Raw genomic sequence first — 25,000 nt, 5'->3', positions numbered from 1 at the left:
GATGTTTAGCAAGATGGTCAGAGTGGCAAATGAAATATATTTTTATTTTCGTTTGTCGGACTATTGTTTGTTTGTCTGTCCACAATAAAGACCATTGTCGGTGTACAAAGCTTTGTCACTGAATTGTCGGTACAAATACTTCGCTAAGTCTACGTCGGGCTTATTTGAGGAAGGGGATACACACACAAACTTGACCAAAGTCAGCCGCATGATTGACGCGCCGTTCTGTGGGCGACAGGTCTTACCTGCACAGCTGTCAGAAAAGGCAACATCTCGTTGTCGTCCATCTCACAGCACGACACGACGCGTAAAACTACTCAAACAAAGTTCTGTGGGCGATAGACTTTACGTGTACTGCTGTCAAAAAGGCAACATCTCGTTGTCGGCGCGGCTCTTCTTTCTGTACGTAGCACGACACGACGCATACAAATACACAAAGTGGCGCGTCAAAACCGCATGGATGACGCACCGCTCTGTGGGCAACGGTCCTTATGGGCAGAATATATACCTGCGCAGTTTTAGCGGCACAGACGACGCACGGCCTATTATTTATGCCGCGATAGGGATTATGACGAGTACTTGACCTGTTTTTCTTTCATGCAACGTGTAGCGGGCTGGGATAATCTGCAGTGCGTCGTCGGTCCTGTTGAAGTTACATAAATTATGTGAGCGGAGCCCCTTACCTGCACGGCTGTCAGGAAGGCATTCTCTCTATCCGCCACCTCCTTTTCTGCGTCTTTGATGATGTGGTGAAGAGGGACCCGGTGCACCTCAGGCAGACGACCTCGCAACTCCAGCCTGTCCATGCTGAAGTTGAAGGTCACGTCAACATGGACCGCCTTGCACGCCATCACCGCCTGCTGTATCTGTGGATGATTGAAGAGAAAGATGTGTCGTGAATCTAAAGACTGATATTAATCAGGCGAGGTCGACTTCGCGCAGCTCGCTGCACAACGCTTTGGCACTGAATGTCCGCTAAACAGACTTCGCGCAGCTCGCTGCACAACGCTTTGGCACTGAATGTCCGCTAAACAGACTTCGCGCAGCTCGCTGCACAACGCTTTGGCACTGAATGTCCGCTAAACAGACTTCGCGCAGCTCGCTGCACAACGCTTTGGCACTGAATGTCCGCTAAACAGACTTCGCGCAGCTCGCTGCACAACGCTTTGGCACTGAATTTCCGCTAAACAGACTTCGCGCAGCTCGCTGCACAACGCTTTGGCACTGAATGTCCGCTAAACAGACTTCGCGCAGCTCGCTGCACAACGCTTTGGCACTGAATGTCCGCTAAACAGACTTCGCGCAGCTCGCTGCACAACGCTTTGGCACTGAATTTCCGCTAAACATGTGCTGATTGTTCTCTTTGCCTGCGCGCGTATAGTATGTTGGTTATGTTTGGTCATAGTATGTTTGCTTATGTTTGGTCGTTACCTTGCCTGTGCGTGTAGTGTATGTTTGGTCGTTTTCTTTGCCTGTGCATGTATAGTTTGTTGGTTATGTTTGGTCGGTTTCTTTGCCTGTGCGTGTATAGTATGCTTGGTCGATGTATGTATTGTAAAGCGCTAAGAGTAGACATTTTTCTAGAATAGCGCTATAAAAGTTTGCATTATTATTATTATTATTATTATTATTATTATTATTATTATTATTATTATTATTATTAAACAGACTTCGCGAAGTCAACTTCGGTCTCAATTCAGAACATCGTTACAGGACTCCTCACATGCGCTCCACATATAGTATACTGGGTCCCGGGAGCCCCATCTTTAATGTACAGGGGGTCCGGGGACCCCTCAGTTGAATTTTACAGAGACCGACGACATAGTATGAGCTAGAACACCCCTACACTTTGACACATACCGAACATCAACATCCTGACTGCTACATGTGCGTAGTGAGAATATTTTTCTGAATCAATTTAATCATCACGACAGCCAGAAGAATTTAGTTACATTTTTGTTTTAAATGTTACTTTTTTGTGTGTAATCGTAACATGCAGGATACATGGGAAACTCTGAGAAAATGGTCTACAAAGGGAGGCAATCGTCTTGCTGCATTTAAAGGGATGTTACAGCGGTTGAATCCCTTGTATTGATTTTGACCCACTGATCTGAAAATAATGGATAGTGCACAGCCAATGAAACAGCGTAACCAGAGTGCCGCCATCTTACTGCACCGTACCACATTGACAAATAGGTCAAAGGGAAATAATCGTAGTTTCGAGAGTTGACAGCAGTCTTCTTTCGCTCTTTCGAACGGTGTCCCAAGATGGCGGATCCGGTGGCGTCAATGTTTTGATAGCCAATAAGAAGGGACGCTCTATCCATAAATTTTTAGATCAGTGATTTTGACCATAGATATGAATAATCCTGTCTATCATATATATAATTTTGACAAACGTACCTCATGCGTCTTGTGGCAGTCGAGGGGTTAAATAAACAACACTTGAGTCCGTTAAGAAATCAAATCATCAAAATAATTCTACTCTGCTCTTGGAGCTCTCAGGCTTTTGATTTTGGGATTGTGTCCAAGTGGAGGGGAGATTTTGTCCTTTGTAAAAGGGTGAACGGTTCTAAGAAGGTGAACCAAATCGTTTTGATTGGATTGTCGTTTTTTGGGGATTTTTGGTGCAAAATCAGTCTTTAGAATGTTGCTGGTAAGACTAAACTCTATGTATACTCCTACTGGTTTGAGAATACCGTCGTTTGCTTTTTTCATTTTTTCATTCATTCGCTTGGCTTCCTGGCAAGCGGCCGAAGATTCCCTCAAGATAAGTGTTTGTGACTTATTGTTTGTCTGTGCACTTAAAAGGCCGTTCGGTCGATATAGTTGTGACTGTAACGTATTGTTTTGTCCACAACTTACCTTTCTTGGGTTTTTTATTCTGAATTAATTGTGGAACGTTGGCAGTCTCTTTGTTTTTTGGGGTTTGTTTGTTTGTTTGTTTGTTTGTTTGTTTGTTTGTTTTTGTTTGTTTGTTTGTTTTGTTTTGTTCTGTTTTTTTGTTTGCTTGTTTGTGTGTGTATTTATTTGTGGTTTTTTTTCTGTCCGTCTTTCTGTCTGTGTTTCTTTGTGTATTTATTTGTGGGGGGTTTCTGTCCGTCTTTCTGTCTGTGTTTGTGTGTGTATTTATTTGTGTGTTTTTTCTGTCCGTCTTTCTGTCTGTGTTTCTTTGTGTATCAACAACGTTGTAAAAATACGGTATTTTCTTCTTGTCTGAGTCGGAACATGTTTTGTTTAGAAACCGCTTAATGTGTAACAACAAATACAAACAAAATAATGACAAAAACTCTTACAAAATCCTCATCCCAGAAAGCGAGTTTTGGGATATCTTGTCGCACCGTCCTGACTGTAGCGTTGTATTCCCGCAGAAGGTCTTGGCAAGCATTGTCAATGTCATCCTTCTGCAGCGCCGTGAATTCCATCACAACTCGACCCCGCGTTGCCTCAAAAAACGGCCCTGAAAAATATTGATAATAACACACATTGCCCTGAAAAATCTTGAATATAGGGCACACAGTCCTGGCAAACATTGAGAATAGCGCACACAGCCCTGAATAGTATTGAAAGCAAAAGAACACAAAGTACCCAAACAAAGAAATCAAAATCAGCAGAAACTGGAGGCCAACAACCGGTACAAATCGCCCAACGAGCTATACACAGTTTGACTTTGGGTTTATAAATTAATATTTCACCATACACCAGAATGAGAATTCCAACTTTTCATTATTTACATTACATCCCTGAGTCTACAAGTGCGGCATAAGCAGAGATGATGTAACCAATGTAGTTAAATAATACTTACCGGCACGGTTGGCCTAGTGGTAAGGCGTCCGCCCCGTGATCGGTAGGTCGTGGGTTCGAACCCCGGCCGGGTCATACCTAAGACTTTAAAATTGGCAATCTAGTGGCTGCTCCGCCTGGCGTCTGGCATTATGGGGTTAGTGCTAGGACTGGTTGGTCCGGTGTCAGAATAATGTGACTGGGTGAGACATGAAACCTGTGCTGCGACTTCTGTCTTGTGTGTGGCGCACGTTATATGTCAAAGCAGCTCCGCCCTGATATGGCCCTTCGTGGTCGGCTGGGCGTTAAGCAAACAAACAAACCAACAAAAAATAATACTTACAGCGTTTCTGTCCCTCCTCTCCCTTCAGTTGTGGTAGCATGTAAAATGTTTCCCCTGAAAAAAGATTTTTTAAACGTCTTTTGCAATAATGTTCCCAGGCGTCTTTGGTCATTCACGCATAATTTTTTTTTTAATCTGACGCATTGTAAAATAATGTAATTTATTTATCATTACTTGTCATCTTCATGTAATTTATGCGTATGTGTATGTGAGTGTGCAGGAGTTGTTAATGCGAAAGAATGTGTATGAGTGCGCCTTGAGTCGCCTTGTGGTGAGATATGTGCGCGTTATAAATTCTCTTATTATTATTACCGTATTATTATTAATATTGTGAGTGATTGTTTTTGTTTGTTTTTATTTTCTTTTTTTCAGATGGGAGAAGGTATCACCTATCAGGAAGATACGAAAGAGAGTGAATAAAAGGAAGGTTACTGAGAGAGGGAAAGCAACACACACACACACACACACACACACACACACACACACACACACACACACAGTACAATTCAAACCCCACATAAATCCAACCGACCTGCTCGCTGGGCCTCTCTCAGAAGTGTCTTGACCTTTTCAAGTTCTTGCCTGAAAACCTGGCATGAAAAAAAATAATAGTGTATATGTTTTTGAAATTACAAAAATCGACACAGGTCCTTGATAAGGCCAAAGTGACGAGGATATATATATCAATGGATAAAAAAAGTACGCAGCAATTTCGCTTTAAGAAAGTTCTTAACTAAAACTGATACAATTTTACTAATTTAGTCAGCGTTGACTCTTGCGCAAAAATCTGAAACCCCATGCTCAAGTGTTATACATTATCTTGAAACAAATGAAGGGCTTACTTACAGTTTCCCTTTCTTTCTATTTCTCTACTTAGCAATCCTTTTAACCTTCGCCGTAGGTCGCTAAAAACATTCTTTGCAGCACGTCGTGAGTACTAATGTAACCATACTTCTCAAAGAAGGAAAAACATGCACGGGTAAACAAAACAAGAACAAGGCACAACCACAACTCACACAAACGTAGGCACACACACACACACACGATACAAAAAGAACAGGAAAGAAAAAAAAGAAGAAAAAAACAGAAAAAAAAGAAAGAAAAAAACAGAAAGAAAAAAAAAAGGATGTAGAAGAAAAAATTACCCGCGGTTCTCAAACTCCCGCTCGAGTTCGCTGCTTGTTCCTTGAGCCATCTTGAAATAGATCAGAACTCTTCTCAGAAAGAGAACCAGAAAGTCACATTACACTGTTAGAAGTATGGTTACATAAGTAGGCCTACTCACGACGTGCTGCGAAGATAGTCGATGTTTGACCTTTGTTTATTTAATTACCTGTCAATCAATTTTAATGCGGGTTTAGGAGATAATAGATTTTTAGGTGTTTGAGGCATTTCCAAAAGCTCATTACAGAATTCCACCTAGTTTTCGAGATATTCGCAATTAAAGTCCGGACTGTTACTAAAGTACTCACGACCTACGGCGAAGGTTAAAGCAACACAAAAACAAAAGAAAGATTCAACCAAACAAACAAATCACACACAAAACACCTGAAAAACACAATACCTGTGTGAGGGCTGTATCCTTCTTATGCAAAATGACGACGACATCAGAGATATGGCTGTTCGGGTGTGTACACCCGTATTCCATGACAGACTGGAACATGATAGGAGCCACAAGGGTGGCCGGGTATTTCAGGGTACCCGTTCCAAGGGCTGGGAATCCCACTGACGTCATGTTATCACGGTCTGCTAACGTCAGTATCTTCGTCACAGCATCTTTCACGACCTTGACAGAGATCAAAGTCAGCTCAGGGCAAGAACGACGACAACGACAATAGCAACAACATCAAATCCACATCAACGACGACGGCGACAGGAACAATAACGCCAAACCACGTAAGAAGAAGAACAAGTTCAAGAACAAGAAGAACAACGCCAATAATATCACCAAAAAACAGTCTACCAGGGGACTGTACGACCGCACCTCGAGTACGGATCAAGCTCTTGGGCAACAGCAGCCAAGACACACCAGCAGGCCCTAGACAAAGTACAGAACCAAGCGCTGAGAATCATCACGGGCGCAATGAAATCAACACCCATTCAGAAGATGGAACAGGTGACTGGCATTCCTCCACTGAGCAAAAGGCGAGACAGTAAAACAATGGTACAAGCCACCAAGTACCAGTGCACTCATGACCATCCAATGAGTGACAGACTCAAGAAGATGTCCTTAGGCAGGCTGAAAAGATCAAGCTTCGCTCTGGAGGCAAGGGCTTTGCAGAAGAAACATCAGACAGAGATGCCAGAGCTAGTGGAGCCACCATCTTTCTCACCCTGGGAAGACAGACAAGGAAACCTGGACATACAGACCAGTGTCCCCTACCTCACAACAAAGGACGAGCAGAGCAATGTGACGAAAAAGCCCTGACTCTTGCCATGCTTGAAGAAAGGTACCCCCAAGAAGCATGGATACGGGTGTATACTGATGGGTCAGCCACAGAGGCCGTCAAAAATGGAGGAGCGGGGGAGTATGTCCAGTACCCCAGTGGAGAGAGGCAAGCAGAGGCTATACCAACAGGCCTCCACTGTACAAACTACAGAGCTGAGGTACAAGCACTGATCCATGCAGCATACACCATCAACGACAGAGTCAACCATGACAACCAGGTGGTCTTCCTGACTGACGCTCTGTCAGTACTACAAGCAATGACCAGTAGCAAACTGCCTCAGCTGGAACACGCTCTACACAACATCAAGAGCCTGAGGACAGTACTGCAATGGATCCCCTCCCACTGTGGTGTACAAGGAAACGAAGAGGCGGACAGGATGGCAAAGCTGGGTGCAGAAGATGAGCAAGAGAACAACCCTGTGAGCCTGACAGAGATGAAGACCATCATTAAGTCTCTGCACAGGACGCCCCAGCCACAGGACAGCTACCACCTGCAATCCAGACCACAGCAGGTGGCCATCTTCCGCCTGAGAACGGGACACAACAGACTTAACCAGCATCTCCACGGGAAGCTGCATGTTGTGCCCTCCCCCATGTGTTCTTGTGGAGAAGCAGAGCAGAACACGGCCCACATCCTACGAGACTGCAGGAACCACCAGGTGCTGAGAGAGGAAATCTGGCCATTGCCGGAATCCCTGCACAACAAGCTGTACGGACCAGTGGCTGCACTGCAGAGGACCACTAATTATATCTCAAGATCTGGACTCCAAGTGTGATCGGCGATCGAAAAGAAGAAGATACCACCAACACAACCACCACTAACAACAAAAACATCAATACTGCCACCAACAACAACATCAACAATTACAACGCACAGAGGAAATGTGACAATGGAAGTAGTTTAATTTTCTCCCTTTGTCTGTCTGCCTGTCTGTTTGTCTTGCCTTGTTATGCCTTAGTGTGCCTTGTCTTGTCTGTCTGTCTGGCTGGCTGTCTGTATATGTATGTTTGTTTTTTCTCGAATGTCTGTCTGTCTGTGACTCTGTCTTTGTCTCTCTCTCTCTTGTCTTTCTCTCTCAGACTCTCTTGTCTGTCTGTCTGTCTGTCTGTCTGCCTGCCTGCCTGCCTGCCTGCCTCACTCTGTCTCACTCTGTCTCTGTCTCTCTCTCTCTCTCTCTCTCTCTCTCTCTCTCTCTCTCTCTCTCTCTCTCTCTCTCTCTCTCTCTCTCTCTCTTCATGTATGTTTTAACTTAGCTGACCACTATCGTGAGCTCATGATCATAGGTCTACTGACCCTTTCCATGACTTCATGGTCTTTTGTCTCCGGCAGACAGCAGTGGTGGATTCTCTCACACATCAGTCTCCACTTCTTATCTTTCTTTGAATCCTCTTTCGTCCGTCCTGGTCCTGTAAAAAAACCGATAACATCATTAAGTCAAAGTTTAAATTAAAACTTATTAAGTTAAGCCTCCGTTTTAGTACCCTTCGTTTAAATACCTTGTGTTTTAAGACCTCGTTTACAAAGATGTTTTCTGTATAACTTGACATTGTTGCAAGATTCCCTCCTTTGTAAGACATCATTTTTTCAGATTTTTTGAAGATCCTAAAACAAAGCCATCATAAGCAAAAATACCACCAACAACAATTACAACACCAACATCTTTTCAGATTTTCTTGTAAGTATCTTAAAAAGTACAAAACATATGATAATGACAATTAAGTCTGTTACCTGTGACCGCGATTTCTCCGTACTCTATTCCCCGTGGGTATTTTTTCTTGCATTCCTGCTGAAGTTTTGGACCCCCTATTCCCAGCAGGGCATTGGACACCTGGCCTTTTGTCAGATCAAGCTTACAGTTGGACGAATTCACCAGGACGTCGTGCTGCGCAAGACAGGAAGAAAGAAAAGGTGAGAACAAATAAGAAAGCGACATTAATTTACATAAAGAAAAACTTGCATTCTGGTGAAGATCGGCGAGACAGAGGGGCGTGGAGGGAGGAAGGGAGAGAGAGAGAGACAGAGAGAGAGAGAGAGAGAGAGAGAGAGAGAGAGACAGAGAGAGACAGGCAGAGACAGAGAGACAGGGAGAGGGAGAGAGATGCAGAGACAGAGAGACAGAGAGAGAGAGAGAGACAGAGAGAGAGACAGAGAGACAGAGAGAGGGAGAGAGATGCAGAGAGAGAGAGAGAGAAAGAGAGAGGCATAGACAGAGAGACAGAGAGAGATGCAGAGACAGAGAGACAGAGAGAGAAAGAGACAGAGAGAGAAAGAGAGAGACAGAGAGAGAGAGAGACAGAGAGAGAGAGGGAGAAAGATGCAGAGACAGAGATGCAGAGACAGAGAGAGACAGAGACACAGAGAGAGAAAGAGACAGAGAGAGAGAAAGAGACAGAGAGAGAGAAAGAGACAGAGAGACAGAGACATAGAAAGACAGAGAGAGAGGGACAGACACAGATAGAAGTCAAGGCAGGGGTGGAAAAGTAAGACCGAAACATATCATGGAAGATACACACACACACACACACACACACGCACAGAAAGCATACCTCCTCCTTGGTTATATCTGACATGGCCCTGACAAAAATCTTTGGTTTGGCAGAGATGTTCTTCAACTTGTCTCCACTGGTTGATGGCTGAGACGCACCTTGTGTCGCTGCCAACGAAAAAGTAAGTCAGCCAAATACAGAATTTTATCAACACAAAAAAAGAAGAAAAAGAAAGAGACTGTAAGACAGACAGACGTAGAAACAGTGAAAAAGCAAGAACGGAAGAGCGGTACAGAAAGCGAGCGCATGAATTGCTCCCGAGTAACAAAACATATGACTGTTTAAAAGTCTTTTTTTTATTCCACTTGATTGATTCAATGTACACTGATTTGCTTTTTCAGGAGCATAAATTAGTTCTATCGCAACTTAACTGCTAATGTGACTAGTAGTTTTAATTAAAAACACAGACGGTGCCATAACAGTGCTATTTCTTATCGCACAAAATAATGTCTCTATTGATTGTTAAATCAGACATACAAATCCAAACCAGAGAACTGCTAACGTCCCCAAATCAAGAATCAATAAACCAAAGATGAAAGTTAATACAACGTTTAATTATATATATAGCAAAACATTCACAAATGCTTTAATTAAATAGGTGGTTTCTGTTGTGGACGACTTATAGATAATAACTATACAATTAAAGAAGAGGAACAGGCGAAGAAAATCAGGAAACAAAATTCAAGTAAGGTAGGCTACTGGAACGTTTAATTAGAGAAACCATTTATTTGACGTCAGGAGGTTTTGAAAAGCTAGAAGGGCTTCAGCTTCTCTGTGTTTTTCTTCAAGTCTTTGATTTTTGATTTTCAAACTTAAGCAGTCTATGTCGTTGGAACATTTAGCGAAATCATAACAAATAAACACTTACAAGTTTTAGCGAACACAAACAAAAAATAATACACACACCTGTTGCGGTCACTTGCGGTTTTGCAAACTCTCTCCGAGTGGTCAGTTGACTGGTCAAAGTGGTTACGTTGCCCAAACCAGAGGACAAGGAGTGTCCACCTTGGGCGCCCTCTGCATCCCCATTTTCCACGCGAATGGCGCACCTTCTCTCATTCTTCGCTTCTTCCATCTTCATCCCTCCTTCACGAGAATGGATAAACTCTTTGAAAGACGGTTCTGTGAATTCCCTTTGGTCAGTGACAATACTGGCCAGAAAAGCGTCAATGCCTCTGCTTGTTTCTTCCAGGCCTGTGCGAGTGTTCGTCGCAGTAATCCTTTCGTTGTCTGCGTCGAATGCGATATCGTCTGACCTGGATATGTTTGGGAATTTTCCATTTCGTAAGTGGAGTTTGAACAGCTCTTGCTGTTGAGCTTTCATGGGGAACGATTGTTTCTGGAGCCTGTTCTCATCCAAAAATGTCTCCACTGTTCTGACGTCATCGTGGAAGGTAGGACTGACGCCAAGCAGGACAATCAATGACGGTGACCGACGGTCGATGACGAGGAGGTCTTTGTGACGTGTTTCGAGTGACGTCAGAAAGTTCTGGAAAGCTGGAAGGGTGACAGCTTCCGTGTGTTCTTCGCCCAGAGAGATTTCTTTCTTGTGAATCGCCTTCAGTCCAAACTCCATCATCTTCTGAGCCTTGCGGTTGTCCAGGGAGTAAACCATGAAGCTGCTGGTCTCAAACCTCACCGCGCCAAGCGGGTCCGCTTGAAGGCAAGCGTCTTGTATGATCTTCCGGGCAGATTCAGACTTTAGCAGATCAATCATCGCTGCAGATTGCTGGTCGAAGGGTAGAGCTTGTGAAGTGATCGCTCTAAGCTTCTCGGGGAACAGTTGCTGTGATTCCTCCAGCTCTGAAGGCAAGCCAGTCATGGTAATGATTCCTCCAGTGACCCCATACTCGACGGACATATCCGGGAACTTCTGCAGCAGGTTCTTCTCCACGTCATACTTCTGCAGCACCTCTACCTCTGCCGGTGAGACTGTGATGGTTTCTGTCTTGACTTGCTTAGCTCTTTCCAGTCTCCGCTTGGTAGTGTTAATGACATCCTTCATGCTGTCAGCAGCATTTGCTTCATCTTGCACGTGGTACACAACGCAGACCTTGCCATTCTGGTTATTGAAGAAAGCTCCGATTTTTCCGTCGGCTTTCTCTGAAATTTGCTTGAGCTTGGTTTCAGCTTCAGCGAACTCTGTCGTACTCATGGCTTCTTCGTGAACGCCGATTTCCTCAAGGTATCGATCCAACGCTTCCCGAACGTTCTTCTCCCATGACGTCAGCAATCGTCTAGTGTTTGGAGTCTTTTTGGTGATCGTGCAGAGCAGATGTCCATCTCCGCTGGAAGACATCAAGTCTAGAGACGCATGGTTGCGTTTTAAAACGGACTGAAGGACTTCTTTCAAGGCAGGGACTTGCTCAAGGACAGAGATTGTCTGGACTTGTGAGGGTGAAAGTTTACTAGGCTGGGGGATCTTCAACACTCGATCTTCAGAACCTCCCGAGGGTCCAAGACATTGGAAGAACTGTGAGACAGTGATGATAGTGTTGTTGATTTTGTGTTCTTTGCAAACAACTTTAGATGTCGCTGTAACAAACGGAGTACACGCTCAAGGTTGATTACTGAGTTGAAAATACAAAGTTAAAAAATTGGTTTTAAAAATGCTTGGATGGCATGCCATAGTTATCGTACAGGAATAGTTAAAGACAAAATGCCTAACATGTAATACTTAATTGATAAAGACAATCGGGAAGAATGTTACACCGGTGCGTGCATGAGGACAAGGGTACCCTATAGTGTGTAACGAAACGCAGTAATAATTATGGTCATCCTTTCTTATAATACATTGTAGGCATATATATTTTGAAGCATATTTCCTCCCTCCCTCTCTCTCGCGCTCTCTGTCTGTGTGCCCCCCCCTCTAATTGTCTGTCTGTGTGTATGCCCCTCTCTCTCTCTCTCTCTCTCTCTCTCTCTCTCTCTCTCTCTCTCTCTCTCTCTCTCTCTCTCTCTGCCCTCCCCCTTCTCTATTTTTGTCTCTGTCTGTCTGACCGTCTCTCTCTCTCTCTTTCTCTCTCTTTCTACCTCTCTCTCTCTCTCTCTCTCTTTCTACCTCTCTCTCTTTCTCTCTCTTTTTACCTCAACCTCTCTCTCCGAGTCTCTCTCTCTCTACCTCTCTCTCTCTCTCTCTCTCTCTCTCTCTCTCTCTCTCTCTCTTCCCGGCCTCTCTCTCCCTTCCCCTCTCTCTCTCTCTTTCTCTCTCTCTCTCTTTCTCTCTCTTTTTACCTCAACCTCTCTCTCTCTCGCTCTCTCTCTCTCTCTCTCAGTCTCTCCCTCTCTCTCTCTCTACCTCTCTCTCTCTCTCTCTCTCTCTCTCTCTCTCTCTCTCTCTCTCTCTCTCTCTCTCTCTCTCTCTCTCTCTCTCTCTCTCTCTCTCTCTCTCTCTCTCTCTCTTAGTTTTCCCATCTCACCATCTGCATCTCCGAGTGTAACAAGGGCGTAACCCGAATCGTCTTCATTTTTAAGGTGAACATCGGTTACCTCCCCTGCCTGGCCACGCCTTGGACTCTCGAAGTAGTCTCGGAGCATATCCGGTTTGACCCCAGGTGGAAGGTCACGAACCAAGAGCACGCCACTCTCCGTTACAGCGCTCACCTCAAGGTTATGTCCCTTGAAAGGCTTGTTTGCCAGAGTTGTCCGAACTTGCTGCACATCTGTGTGAAAGTAAAGTACATGTACAATCCTTTGGTCAACTTGAATGTGATTTGTGACACGAAAACAGTTCAGTTCTTATCATTCCAGCTTTCGGAATCCGGGCCATGCATGTCACCCTACATAATCTCGGGGGGGGGGGGGGGGGGGGGATGTTACTTTAAAATAAGATCTGGCAATAAACCAGAGAGAGAGAGAGAGAGAGAGAGAGAGAGAGAGAGAGAGAGAGAGAGAGAGAGAGAGAGAGAGAGAGAGAGAGAGAGAGAGAGAGAGAGAGAGAGAGAGAGAGAGAGAGTTTTCTTTAATTACTATCTCATTCTTTTTCTCACCACTTATTTTCTGAAAGCCGATAAATCCTCGACATTCTGAATCTTATTGCTAACTGAGAATTGCAAATAGGTGCCCTCTCTCTTATCGCGTGGAAAAGCTGAGGCAAATTACAGCATAATTTACATGGAATAGGATAATTTACATGGACAGGCATGGATAACATACAAGATAATTCACAGGACATTTGACAGGATAATTTAATTGTGCTAATTTACATGGAAAAGGATAATTTACATGGAGAGGCATGGATAACATACAGGATGATTCACAGGATAAAATTCACAGGATAATTCAAACGGGGTCATTTAATTGTGATAATTTACATGAATGATCACACGGGAAGAAAGGGCCCTCTAAGAAATACATTTTTTTTATTTTTTTTATTAAAGTATGTTCTACAAACAGGAAAATCCGCAAGCCCTTTTCGAAAAAATCGGGATTTTAGAATTTATATGTCCCCCTATTTTTTTTTTTAATCTTTTCTTTTACGCACAAGAGAAGGAAAGAAAACAGCTTAACTATCATATCAGTTTTTAGCTAACAACTAACTAGGGGGTCCTTAACATCCTCACAGGAAATTTTCCTTTTATGATACACTAAAACAGTTTTTAGCCTCTGATTATTTTTTTGTTTGTTTGTTTGCTTAACGCCCAGCCGACCACGAAGGGTGATATCAGGGCGGTGTTGCTTTGACATATTACGTGCGCCACACACAAGACAGAAGTCGCAGCACAGGCTTCATATCTCACCCAGTCACATGATTCTGACACCGGACCAACCAGTCCTAGCACTAACCCCATAATGCCAGACGCCAGGCGGAGCAACCACTAGATTGCCAATTTTAAAGTCTTAGGTATGACCCGGCCGGGGTTCGAACCCACGACCTCCCGATCACGGGGCGGACGCCTTACCACTAGGCCAACCGTGCCGGTTCCCCTGATTATACCCACTGAAGAGCACACACATATCAGATCACAGATCACATACTTGACTGCCGCCTAGAAGGAAGTGTAATCTGTCGCATAGGTATACGTACGTAGTTTACGTAAGATGTGCACACCAGGAATTGTCTAGTCAGGTTACACATTATTGTCAGAGCCAGCAAAGTGTGCATGTTCTCGATCCTAGCATATAACAACGTCATGTCCCAAATAGACACTAGTTCTGGGAACAGAAAAACCAAGTTAGCATAGCGTGTGCATGTTCTCGATCCTAGCATATAACAACGTCATGTCCCAAATAGACACTAGTTCTGGGAACAGAAAAACCAAGTTAGCATAGCGTGTGCATGTTCTCCTAGCATATAACAACGTCATGTCCCAAATAGACACTAGTTCTGGGAACAGAAAAACCAAGTTAGCATAGCGTGTGCATGTTCTCCTAGCATATAACAACGTCATGTCCCAAATAGACACTAGTTCTGGGAACAGAAAAACCAAGTTAGCATAGCGTGTGCATGTTCTCCTAGCATATAACCACGCCATGTCCCAAATAGACACTAGTTCTGGGAACAGAAAAACCAAGTTAGCATAGCGTGTGCATGTTCTCGATCCTAGCATATAACAACGTCATGTCCCAAATAGACACTAGTTCTGGGAACAGAAAAACCAAGTTAGCATAGCGTGTGCATGTTCTCCTAGCATATAACAACGTCATGTCCCAAATAGACACTAGTTCTGGGAACAGAAAAACCAAGTTAGCATAGCGTGTGCATGTTCTCCTAGCATATAACCACGCCATGTCCCAAATAGACACTAGTTCTGGGAACAGAAAAACCAAGTTAGCATAGCGTGTGCATGTTCTCGATCCTAGCATATAACAACGTCATGTCCCAAATAGACACTAGTTCTGGGAACAGAAAAACCAAGTTAGCATAGCGTGTGCATGTTCTCCTAGCATATAACAACGTCATGTCCCAAATAGACACTAGTTCTGGGAACAGAAAAACCAAGTTAGCATAGCGTGTGCATGTTCTCCTAGCATATAACCACGCCATGTCCCAAATAGACACTAGTTCTGGGAACAGAAAAACCAAGTTAGCATAGCGTGTGCATGTTCTCGATCCTAGCATATAACAACGTCATGTCCCAAATAGACACTAGTTCTGGGAACAGAAAAACCAAGTTAGCATAGCGTGTGCATGTTCTCCTAGCATATAACCACGCCATGTCCCAAATAGACACTAGTTCTGGGAACAGAAAAACCAAGTTAGCATAGCGTGTGCATGTTCTCCTAGCATATAACAACGTCATGTCCCAAATAGACACTAGTTCTGGGAACAGAAAAACCAAGTTAGCATAGCGTGTGCATGTTCTCCTAGCATATAACAACGTCATGTCCCAAATAGACACTAGTTCTGGGAACAGAAAAACCAAGTTAGCATAGCGTGTGCATGTTCTCCTAGCATATAACCACGCCATGTCCCAAATAGACACTAGTTCTGGGAACAGAAAAACCAAGTTAGCATAGCGTGTGCATGTACATGATTCAAGTGAAGTGTATAATCGAGGTCCAGTTGTGTGAGTATATGTTGTCTCCGGTTTAAATGCATACCTGTGAAACAATATTTCCCAGTTCTGCTGACTATCTCAGATAGGCCAAGGCTCAATATGAAATGAAAACATCACTCCACTCGGACATATTATTATTATTATTATTATTGTGATCATTGTTATGCGCCTAATCTAGATATAGCCCTAGGCGCTTACATATTAATTTCCACATCCTGACTGCTTTGTGTTCTGTGCAGAAAGGGATTTTTCTGAGGAAATCATTCGCAGATTCCCACTGGTGACTTTTAAGAAATTAATTCATTTAAAAATCCAAGCCTGCAAAGAAACCATCACAGGCGAGATGCTGATTGTTGGTATGCGTCCAAGTGGATGGAGAGCCTTGTCCCGTGTGAAAGCCTGACATAATCTGAGAGAGTGACTTGAATCGTTTAAAACGTAGGTAGTGTGCCTTTAGTCGACATTGCGCAGATGTCGCGAAGGCTTTTTGCTGAAAATGCAGTGCCAAAGCCAGCTTTGCAAAAGAGACTTCGCGCAGTAAACTTCGCCAAATTAATGTGAGGCTTAAAAAAAAAATCCATTCACTCACCAACGTCGCGCTCAAAGAAGACAACAGCCACCTCCTCCTCCTCCTCCTCCTCCATCGCTCCGCCATCTCCATACCGGATCTTCTCAACGTTCTCCTGCGTGCATTTCTCCACAAAGAGCGAGAACTCTTCTTGGCCCTCGAAGTCTGGGATCCCTGTGACCTTGACACAGTTCTGCATGACCTTGGGAGGCTTGTGAAGTGTGACCTTCAACTGCTGTTTATCCAGGGTGTGTTCTCTTGATGCGACTCTCTCTGCATCTGTTAGTAAACATCTTTGATTGGTTTACGCAAGACTCACTATCAGGAAATTCACAGGTATATTATCTATGTATGATGATCTGCTTGTGAACATTTGCACAAGACCTCTACACTGTGTCTCTCTGTCTGGCTGCCTGTCTGTCTATCTGTCTGTCTGTCTGTCTGTCTGTCTCTCTCTCTCTCTCTCTCTCTCTCTCTCTCTCTCTCTCTCTCTCTCTCTCTCTCTCTCTCTCTCTCTATTAATTGAATGTTAGAAGAAAAAAAGTCGAGAACTGCCATACATATTTGACTGCATATGAATTCAAATCTATGTTGCAAGACCAGAATTCTCCTGTTTTTTCTTTTGTTTTTTCATTACTTTACATGAGAAAGGATGTTTTCTTTGGATTCAACTGTACCATTATTGAAAGGGACAAATATAATTAAACTTTGTTTTTTTATTGTAGATTTCTGGTTAAAGAATTGTATGAACACACACAAACAATTTCAAGATCTAAGCTGTCAAATAATGAACAATTGTGAAAAAAAGACACACTATCGTACATGAATGTGAACCACACAACAATAGTAAGTAAGAATTCCTACCTTCCCACTTCTCAAAAGTGACATAGGCGATTCCTCTGTCGGCGTCTACCATACTAACGGCTTCCACAGGGCCGCCACCGGAACGTCGACCCTCAAAGTAATCCTGCAGCCTGTCCTCGCCCATGGCAGCCGTCAGACCGCTCACCTTCACAGTTCTCAGAGGCGTTTGAGATGCCTCCTCAGACGAGTCAGGTTTTGAAGCGCCGTGGGAAGTCCGGTCAAGGCCGGTAGAAGCTTGTGATTTTGGTGATGCAGCAGCAGCAGTAGAGGAGGAAGCAGGAGTCTTTGTAGCTTTCGGTAGAGCTGTAGAGCTTTGTGGCTTCAGCCAATGTGGCGTTTCAGGAGCCTTCTCAAATACACCAGCTTTCGAAGCGCCGTGGGAAGTCTTGTCAAGGCAAGCAGAAGCTTGTGATTTTGGCTTTGCTCCTGGTGATGCGGCAGCAGGGGTAGAAGAGGCAGCAGGAATTTGTGCAGCTTTAGGTGAAGCTGTTGAGGTTTGTGGTTTTGCCCTGTATGCGGAAGAAGCTACTGAAGAATGGACAGGAGCTTTAGACCTCCCTGATGACCTGTGAGTACTAGCTGTCGACGTAGACTGGGACATGGCGTAAGGCATGGAGGCTGTGGAACCATGCTGAGGATAGTCCAGACTTCCTGGTTGCTGCTGGGGTTCTGCTGATGCAGGATCCATAGAGGCGTGTCCCTGGGGACGTGGGAAGTTAGCCGTTCCCCTTGACTGACCCATGTTGGGATTAACCCATCGTTGACCTTGAGGGCTGCTGACCCTTGGAGTGTAGAACTCTGGTCCACCCGGCGTGAAGGGCAAACTCTGGGGTGGATCTGCAGAGGTCCTCGGATCAAATCTACCACCCCCTTGTTGTTGTTGTTGTTGTTGTTGTTGTTGTTGCTGCTGAGGATGACCGTAATGGAATGCCCCTCGCTGAAAATGTCCTTGAGCCTGTGGTTGACGAGACGTTCCCCATTGTCCTGGATGATGAGGCTGGTAAGATCTTTGCTGATAGTGACCTTGTGGCTGTTGATCTTGTTGCCAAGGACGCCCTTGATAGCCTTGCTGTTGCCAAGACGACGGTAGATTTTCGGGCCAGTTTCCATACCGTGATCTGCTCATTCTTGAAAATCCACTAGCGCCAGTCGGAGAGGGGAAGCGACCCTGGTGTGTGAAACCTGGCTGTCTTGACTGAAACTGCGCAGTTCTGGGATAATTCTGCTGCTGATGCTGAGGCCACTGACCCGGGGCCTGCTGGTTGTAGGTATGTCGTGGGTGGGTCTGTGGGCGCTGAAAACATTGCGGATGTTGCTGTTGAAACATTGGTCGCTGCTGGTGTGATTGTTGGCTTTGTTGAAAGAAGGACTGTGGGGTCGTGTGATAGGGAGTTTGCTGGGTTGTTTGTGGATACTGTCCTGGAAAGTCTGCAGCTTCCATATGCCCAGGAGGTTGAAAGGGTTGGCCTCCTCCTGTGTGAATCCTTTGTCCAGTTCCTGTATTGTATTCTGTTGCTTCAGTCAAGGATACTCCAGAAAAGAAAGACGCCATACTCGCTTCTTCTAAGTCTTCTGTATTCTGCGCAACATCCTCAGCATTGTTTGCTGATCTTCCGTCGTTTCTGGGGGCAGGGGTATCCACCTTTTTTCCTGGAGTTGATGCATATTGTGAACCAACATTTCCACTAGCTGGAGGATGTTGTCCAGTAGCTTGCGAATGACTCATACTTTGGGACGTAATAGACTGGTCATGGGCTTGGCCAGCAGGGAGTGATGACGTCATCTGGAAGCCGCTTCCCATAGTGCTTTGCTGGTTTAGATCAGCAAGATCAGGTGGCTTTACCCCCTGTGATTGAGCTTTTAGTGGTGCATTTTGTGGAATGTCATTCCGACTTGTGCTTTGCGAAAACGGAAGGTCGCCTTGGCTGGACATTATGGCTGATTGTGACCTTGGTTGACCCGCTTGTGACGAAGCCATCTCAACCCCCGCCTGTTCTCCGCTTGGCTGATATCCCAACTGAGACTGCCCAGTGCCAACTTGTGATCGCAGTTCATCATCATATTTCATCGTCTGGGATGGAATGACGCAAAAACTTTCCTGACCCAAACTGTGAGATGGTGTAAACTCGCCTTGATGGAAGCTCTCTGACGTTTGTTCACCCACCTGTGACGTTATCGCGTCATGAACGCTTCCCCCCATTTCTCTCGGTATGGACACATTGATTCCAGCGTGTCCTCCATACGAGGGGTGAGGTACTTGGGATGAGTGGAGTGATACATGAGAGGATGTTGATATTGTTGACTGTGACGGTTGTTCAATGAAGAATGTTTCGTCAACGTTAGGGGTGGTGACGATGACAAAAGACTCTTCTTTTTCTGATTCTGAATCCATTTTTGTCTGCACGAAGATGGAATGCAAAAACAATATTCCATGGAATCAATAGGTATAACAGGGGTACATATGTTTGCTTGACTGTCTGTCTGCTTCGTTGCCTTCTTGATTAGTTCATTAGCTTGGATATTCCTTAATTGCTTGGTCAAATGAAGATAACGGCTTGTTTTGTTTCATCAAAAACAGATTTGTTTGGATATTTTTTTTTTTTACAAAATATAAAACCATAAAACAATAATACTGTATATATAAAAACAACAACTGCGAGTGACAGTTTTCTATATCGCACATGTATTAGACTATGTACACATAAGTGAAACAATCTGTATTTATTTCAGCGTCGCGGACGACGCTGGTATCTGTGGTTGGGAAGAACGTGCCTGTGGAGAATTAGTCTCCAAGCCAAAGCGCGCTGACTCTCCAAGCCAAAACAATTTCAAAGCTGAAAAAAAATGTACAATTTACGCGAAACGATTAAACACAGCTTTCGGGTGTTTTTTTTAATCTAAGATGTACATAAATATACCACTCCGACCATAAGGAAAAGAAAAAAAGACACACAAAAAAAAAGACCGAGAGGAGCCGAGTCAATCCGAGACCAACCGAGAGGACGTGTTTCGCGCCGTTTCGACGTCGTTTGTTCAGATGCGGCCGGTTGGATCAGTTGCGGTCATACAGGGGCGCCTTGCACAAGAAAAGATCTTCAACAATCCCGATCATCATCATGGTACAATAATGTTTTGTGCGCCCCCATGTATGTGTTCTGTGCTAATAATGCACGGTTGTGAAATGTCCGTACACATTTTGTGGCACTATGTAATTGTTAGTGCATCCTCCTGCGGATGCTTCGTGCTAAAAATGCACTTCCATTAAAATATTGTACGCTCATGTCAGTAATATATTTTCAATTGTTTCTCTGTCAATTTCAAGTGTTTGTTTCCAATTACTTCAGTATCTCCATGTTGCAATTCCAGGTGATTCATTATGCATGTGCCAATTTGAGGTGTTTAATTCTGATTCCTGTATTTACAGTGTAAAATTAAAACTATTGTTTTCAAACATTCCTATGACACCTGGTAATGGTTCTGTGGTTTTGTTTTTAATTTGTATTTTGTTTTTTCTGCAATAAATATTTGAAATGGATCTGAGGCCGACTTACTACTTTTAGCACTCTTTTTCACCACATTCCCACGTACAGATATTGCAATATCAACTCTTCCTTTCTACCTGTTTCAAACAAGCTCTATTTTTATATTTAGTCAAGTTTTGACTAAATATTTTAACATCGAGGGGGAATCGAAACGAGGGTCGTGGTGTATGTGTGTGTGTGTGTGTGTGCGTGCGTGCGTGCGTGTAGAGCGATTCAGACCAAACTACTGGGCCGATCTTTATGAAATTTTACATGAGAGTTCCTGGGATTGATATCCCCGAACGTTTTTTTCCTTTTTTCGATAAATGTCTTTGATGACGTCATATCCGGCTTTTCGTGAAAGTTGAGGCGGCACTGTCACGCCCTCATTTTTCAACCAAATTGGTTGAAATTTTGGTCAAGTAATCTTCGACGAAGCCCGGGGTTCGGTATTGCATTTCAGCTTGGTGGCTTAAAAATTAATTAATGACTTTGGTCATTAAAAATCGGAAAATTGTAAAAAAAAATAAAAATTTCTAAAACGATCCAAATTTACGTTTATCTTATTCTCCATCATTTGCTGATTCCAAAAACATATAAATATGTTATATTCGGATTAAAAACAAGCTCTGAAAATTAAAAATATAAAAATTATTATCAAAATTAAATTGTCGAAATCAATTTAAAAACACTTTCATCTTATTCCTTGTCGGTTCCTGATTCCAAAAACATATAGATATGATATGTTTGGATTAAAAACACGCTCAGAAAGTTAAAACAAAGAGAGGTACAGAAAAGCGTGCTATCCTTCTTAGCGCAACTACTACCCCGCTCTTCTTGTCAATTTCACTGCCTTTGCCATGAGCGGTGGCCTGACGATGCTACGAGTAAAATGGCATTGCGTTTCATTCTGTGAGTTCGACAGCTACTTGACTAAATATTGTATTTTCGCCTTACGCGACTTGTTTACTAAATGTCTTAACATAGAGGGGGGAATCAAGACGAGGGTCTTGGTGTATGTGCGTGTGTGTGTGTGTGTGTGTGTGTGTGTGTGTGTGTGTGTCTGTGTGTGTGTCTGTCTGTGTGTCTGTCTGTGTGTCTGTCTGTGTGTGTGTGTGTAGAACGATTCAGACTAAACTACTGGACCGATCTTTATGAAATTTGACATGAGACTTCCTGGGAATGATATTCCAGGACGTTTTTTTTTAAAAATTTTTATAAACGTCTTTTATGACGTCATATCCGGCTTTTTTGTACAAGTTGAGGCTGCACTGTCACACCCTCATTTTTCAATCAAATTGATTGAAATTTTGGCCAAGCAATCTTCGACGAAGGCCGGACTTCCGTATTGCATTTCAGTTTGGTGGCTTAAAAATTAATTAATGACTTTGGTCATTAAAAATCTGAAAATTGTAAAAAAATAAATAAATTATAAAACGATCCAAATTTACGTTCATCTTATTCTTCATCCTTTTCTGATTCCAAAAACATATAAATATGTTATATTTGGATTAAAAACAAGCTCTGAAAATTAAAAATATAAAAATTATGATCAAAATTAAATTTCCGAAATCGTTTTAAAAACTATTTCATCTTATTCCTTGTCGGTTCCTGATTCCAAAAACATATAGATATGATATGTTTGGATTAAAAACACGCTCAGAAAGTTAAAACGAAGAGAGGTACAGTAAAGCGTGCTATGAAGCACAGCGCAACCGTTACCGCGCCAAACAGGCTCGTCACTTTCACTGCCTTTTGCACTAGCGGCGGACTACGTTCAGTTTCATTCTGTGAGTTCCACAGCTTGACTAAATGTAGTAATTTCGCCTTACGCGACTTGTTTTTTCTTGTGGCTGTTTGATCAATTCATAGCAAGCATTGACTGAAATAAACAATTCATATATCCAGCACAACATGCAATTCATTGACTTTTGACCCTAACCTTTTAACACTTCCCAAAATAAATCTTTGGTGGACAATGCATCGACGCTGTTCATTTTGAATGAACATTTTTCTTGTATAAGTATATCTCCTCGGTTCAGTTTCATTGTTATAGCAGCGTCAAGTTTTTTTGTTTTTGTTTTTTTCCCAAAATTGTAATCAATCAATAAAGACGTGATAACAAACATGGTAACTGTGTGTTTTCTGTTTGTACACATAATTTCTCATTTACATGCTTTACTTTAAATCAGAAACAATAAACAATTTGTTTCTAATTAATAAAACGTCAGACTAACGAAATTTCAAAACAACATGATTTCCAAAAATAATTTCCAGTGTTAATCGTGAATCGTTTTTTTTTTTTTTTTTTTTTTTTTTTTTTTAAATATAAGTATATCTTCTCGGTTCAGTTTGATTATAATAGCAGCGTCAAGTTACAACCAAGCATGTCTGTATATAAAAATACCAAACTCAACTAATAGCAATAACCATCGACCTAAATAACCACTTGTGCTGTCTTTGGAAACTAAATCTTTGACAAAAAAATGTAAGCAGTGTTTTGCATAACGCAGATATCGAGTCAAATACTATCACTGCAAGCCAAAGCAGATACAAGCGCGTGAAATATCAAATTACTGACAGATCAGGTTAACAGAATCAAATCAAATCAAATTTATTTTATTATTTCAATCTAAAATAACGTGGCGCATAAACATGACGACAAACAAAACAGTACAACATTGTTCACATTTAAAATAAATGTACTAACTAACACAATTCTTATAAAACCAAAAATCTCGTTGAGTACAAAGAGTTATTCCGTAAAGATGTAAGATACACACACACACACACACACACACACACACACACACACACACACACACACACACACACACACACACACACACACACACACACACACACACGCACACACACACGCACACACTTTGGATGTAAAAGATGCATTCAAGAATAACACATATGTGGAGTTCTCTTCAAAATCTAGAATTGTAGCAAAGGGTTGATAAACTACTTCAAAAAGGAAGGAAAAGCCGATAAAAACCAGCAAACAAACACACAACAGGGAACGAAGATAAGTCAACCTTTGGAGGGGGGGGGGGGGCAAGAAACATTAGCATGACAGGTATATGACACTGTGTGATTGAAAGTGAGTACCCGTGTACGTGTGCGTGTGTGTATGTGTCAGTGTGGGGGGGGGGGGGGTGAGAGAGAGGATGAGAGTAACAGACAAGACAGACAGAGAAAGAGGCAGAGATAGAGTGGGGGGGGGGGGGGGGGGGGTATTCAGGATTAGCCAGTTTATTTTAAGTCACCTTCAAATATAAAAGGCGGACCCCGCTCCAGCTGTTCTCAAAGATATTAAAGTTAATATCAGGTGGCTGTGGCTAAACAGGAAGAGATCGAAGGTAGAACTTCAAAGAAGAAGAAAGAAGATAACCTGACCACAAGAGAAACGAAAGTGGAAGAAAAGGGGGAAGAAAGAGATAGCCTATGAACCAACTAAAACAGGAAAGAAGACAGAGATGATCGGAGCGGACGGACGACTGACAATTCGGGATACATTTGCTGAAACAAAGACAACAGAAGGAGTGAAAAAATGAAGGGATACGACGAGAAGAAGTAAAGAATGCCACTACACAGTCTGGTATGACCTGGTAGCAATCACAATTGCGACAGTGATTTAAAAATCTTAAATCTTTCATGATCACTTACCTTGGAAGTTAGTAAAGTTCATAGACACTGGACGTTTCCATTAATGAATCTATCAGCTCTAAATTAGTGGAGCAAACACGACCGCATTCCGACATAGTCTTCTCAATGTTGAATTCCCGAAAGCATAGTGTGCACGTAGATCATTAGTAGCTGTCCTTACTCTTGATAAATGTCCTTCGGTCAATCTGCCCAACTGTGCCCTTCTGTGCCCTACTGTGCCCTACTGTGCCCTGAGTCTGTCTTTGACTCTTTGTGGTTTCCATGACTGTTTATGGTCTGCCTGTGACTGCCCGAACTTTCTCTTTGACTGCTCTGAGTCTTCACGACTGACACAAGTCTGTATGGCAATCTGTTTCTGTCTACGAGTCACAGTATGGCTTTCCTAAACACATGAGAAATGAACGACCAACTGCCTAAGTATGGCTCTCCTAAGAAACTGAGAGAACTGTACTATCTACTTTCATCCGCAAAATATTCCGTCGGCACATCACATATAGCAGCTACATCTCTTGATTTTTCTGGAGCAGTGTCACAGACACAGATTTTGTCAATCGACTGAAGCGTTCCTCAGGAAAGGGAATTCAGCTCAAGATTAATCGACGAGTCGATGAGTGGACCGAGTGCATTGATACTATACATAGTAGTCTATGGCGTGTTTTGTTTGGTGTGTAACACTTGTGTGTGTGTGTGTGTGTGTGTGTGTGTGTGTGTGTGTGTGTTTCTTTTTATATAGCATACTATGCTATGACA

The 25,000-nt window shown here is 43.0% G+C and overlaps 1 protein-coding gene across 1 annotated transcript in view; it reads right to left on the bottom strand.

Moving 5' to 3' along the window:
- The window catches only part of LOC138978894 (uncharacterized), a 32,787-nt gene extending 7,950 nt beyond the window's left edge, over positions 1-24,837 (bottom strand). The window contains exons 1-13 of the mRNA XM_070351702.1: positions 24,251-24,837; positions 17,055-19,452; positions 16,212-16,469; positions 12,542-12,784; positions 10,029-11,657; positions 9,123-9,229; positions 8,305-8,458; positions 7,870-7,982; positions 5,691-5,912; positions 4,659-4,716; positions 4,127-4,180; positions 3,297-3,460; positions 684-866 (exon numbers count right to left, since the gene is read on the bottom strand). Coding sequence (XP_070207803.1) covers positions 684-866; positions 3,297-3,460; positions 4,127-4,180; positions 4,659-4,716; positions 5,691-5,912; positions 7,870-7,982; positions 8,305-8,458; positions 9,123-9,229; positions 10,029-11,657; positions 12,542-12,784; positions 16,212-16,469; positions 17,055-19,446 — 5,577 coding nt within the window. The 5' untranslated portion in view covers positions 19,447-19,452; positions 24,251-24,837. The remainder of the gene's footprint in view (positions 1-683; positions 867-3,296; positions 3,461-4,126; positions 4,181-4,658; positions 4,717-5,690; positions 5,913-7,869; positions 7,983-8,304; positions 8,459-9,122; positions 9,230-10,028; positions 11,658-12,541; positions 12,785-16,211; positions 16,470-17,054; positions 19,453-24,250) is intronic.
- Positions 24,838-25,000: the final 163 nt, after the last annotated feature.

The sequence above is a fragment of the Littorina saxatilis genome, linkage group LG10 (assembly GCF_037325665.1).
Source record: "Littorina saxatilis isolate snail1 linkage group LG10, US_GU_Lsax_2.0, whole genome shotgun sequence".
Lineage (NCBI taxonomy): Eukaryota > Metazoa > Mollusca > Gastropoda > Littorinimorpha > Littorinidae > Littorina > Littorina saxatilis.
Note: the sequence above shows the minus strand (reverse complement) of the source record. Positions and strands in the feature narration are given on the sequence as shown.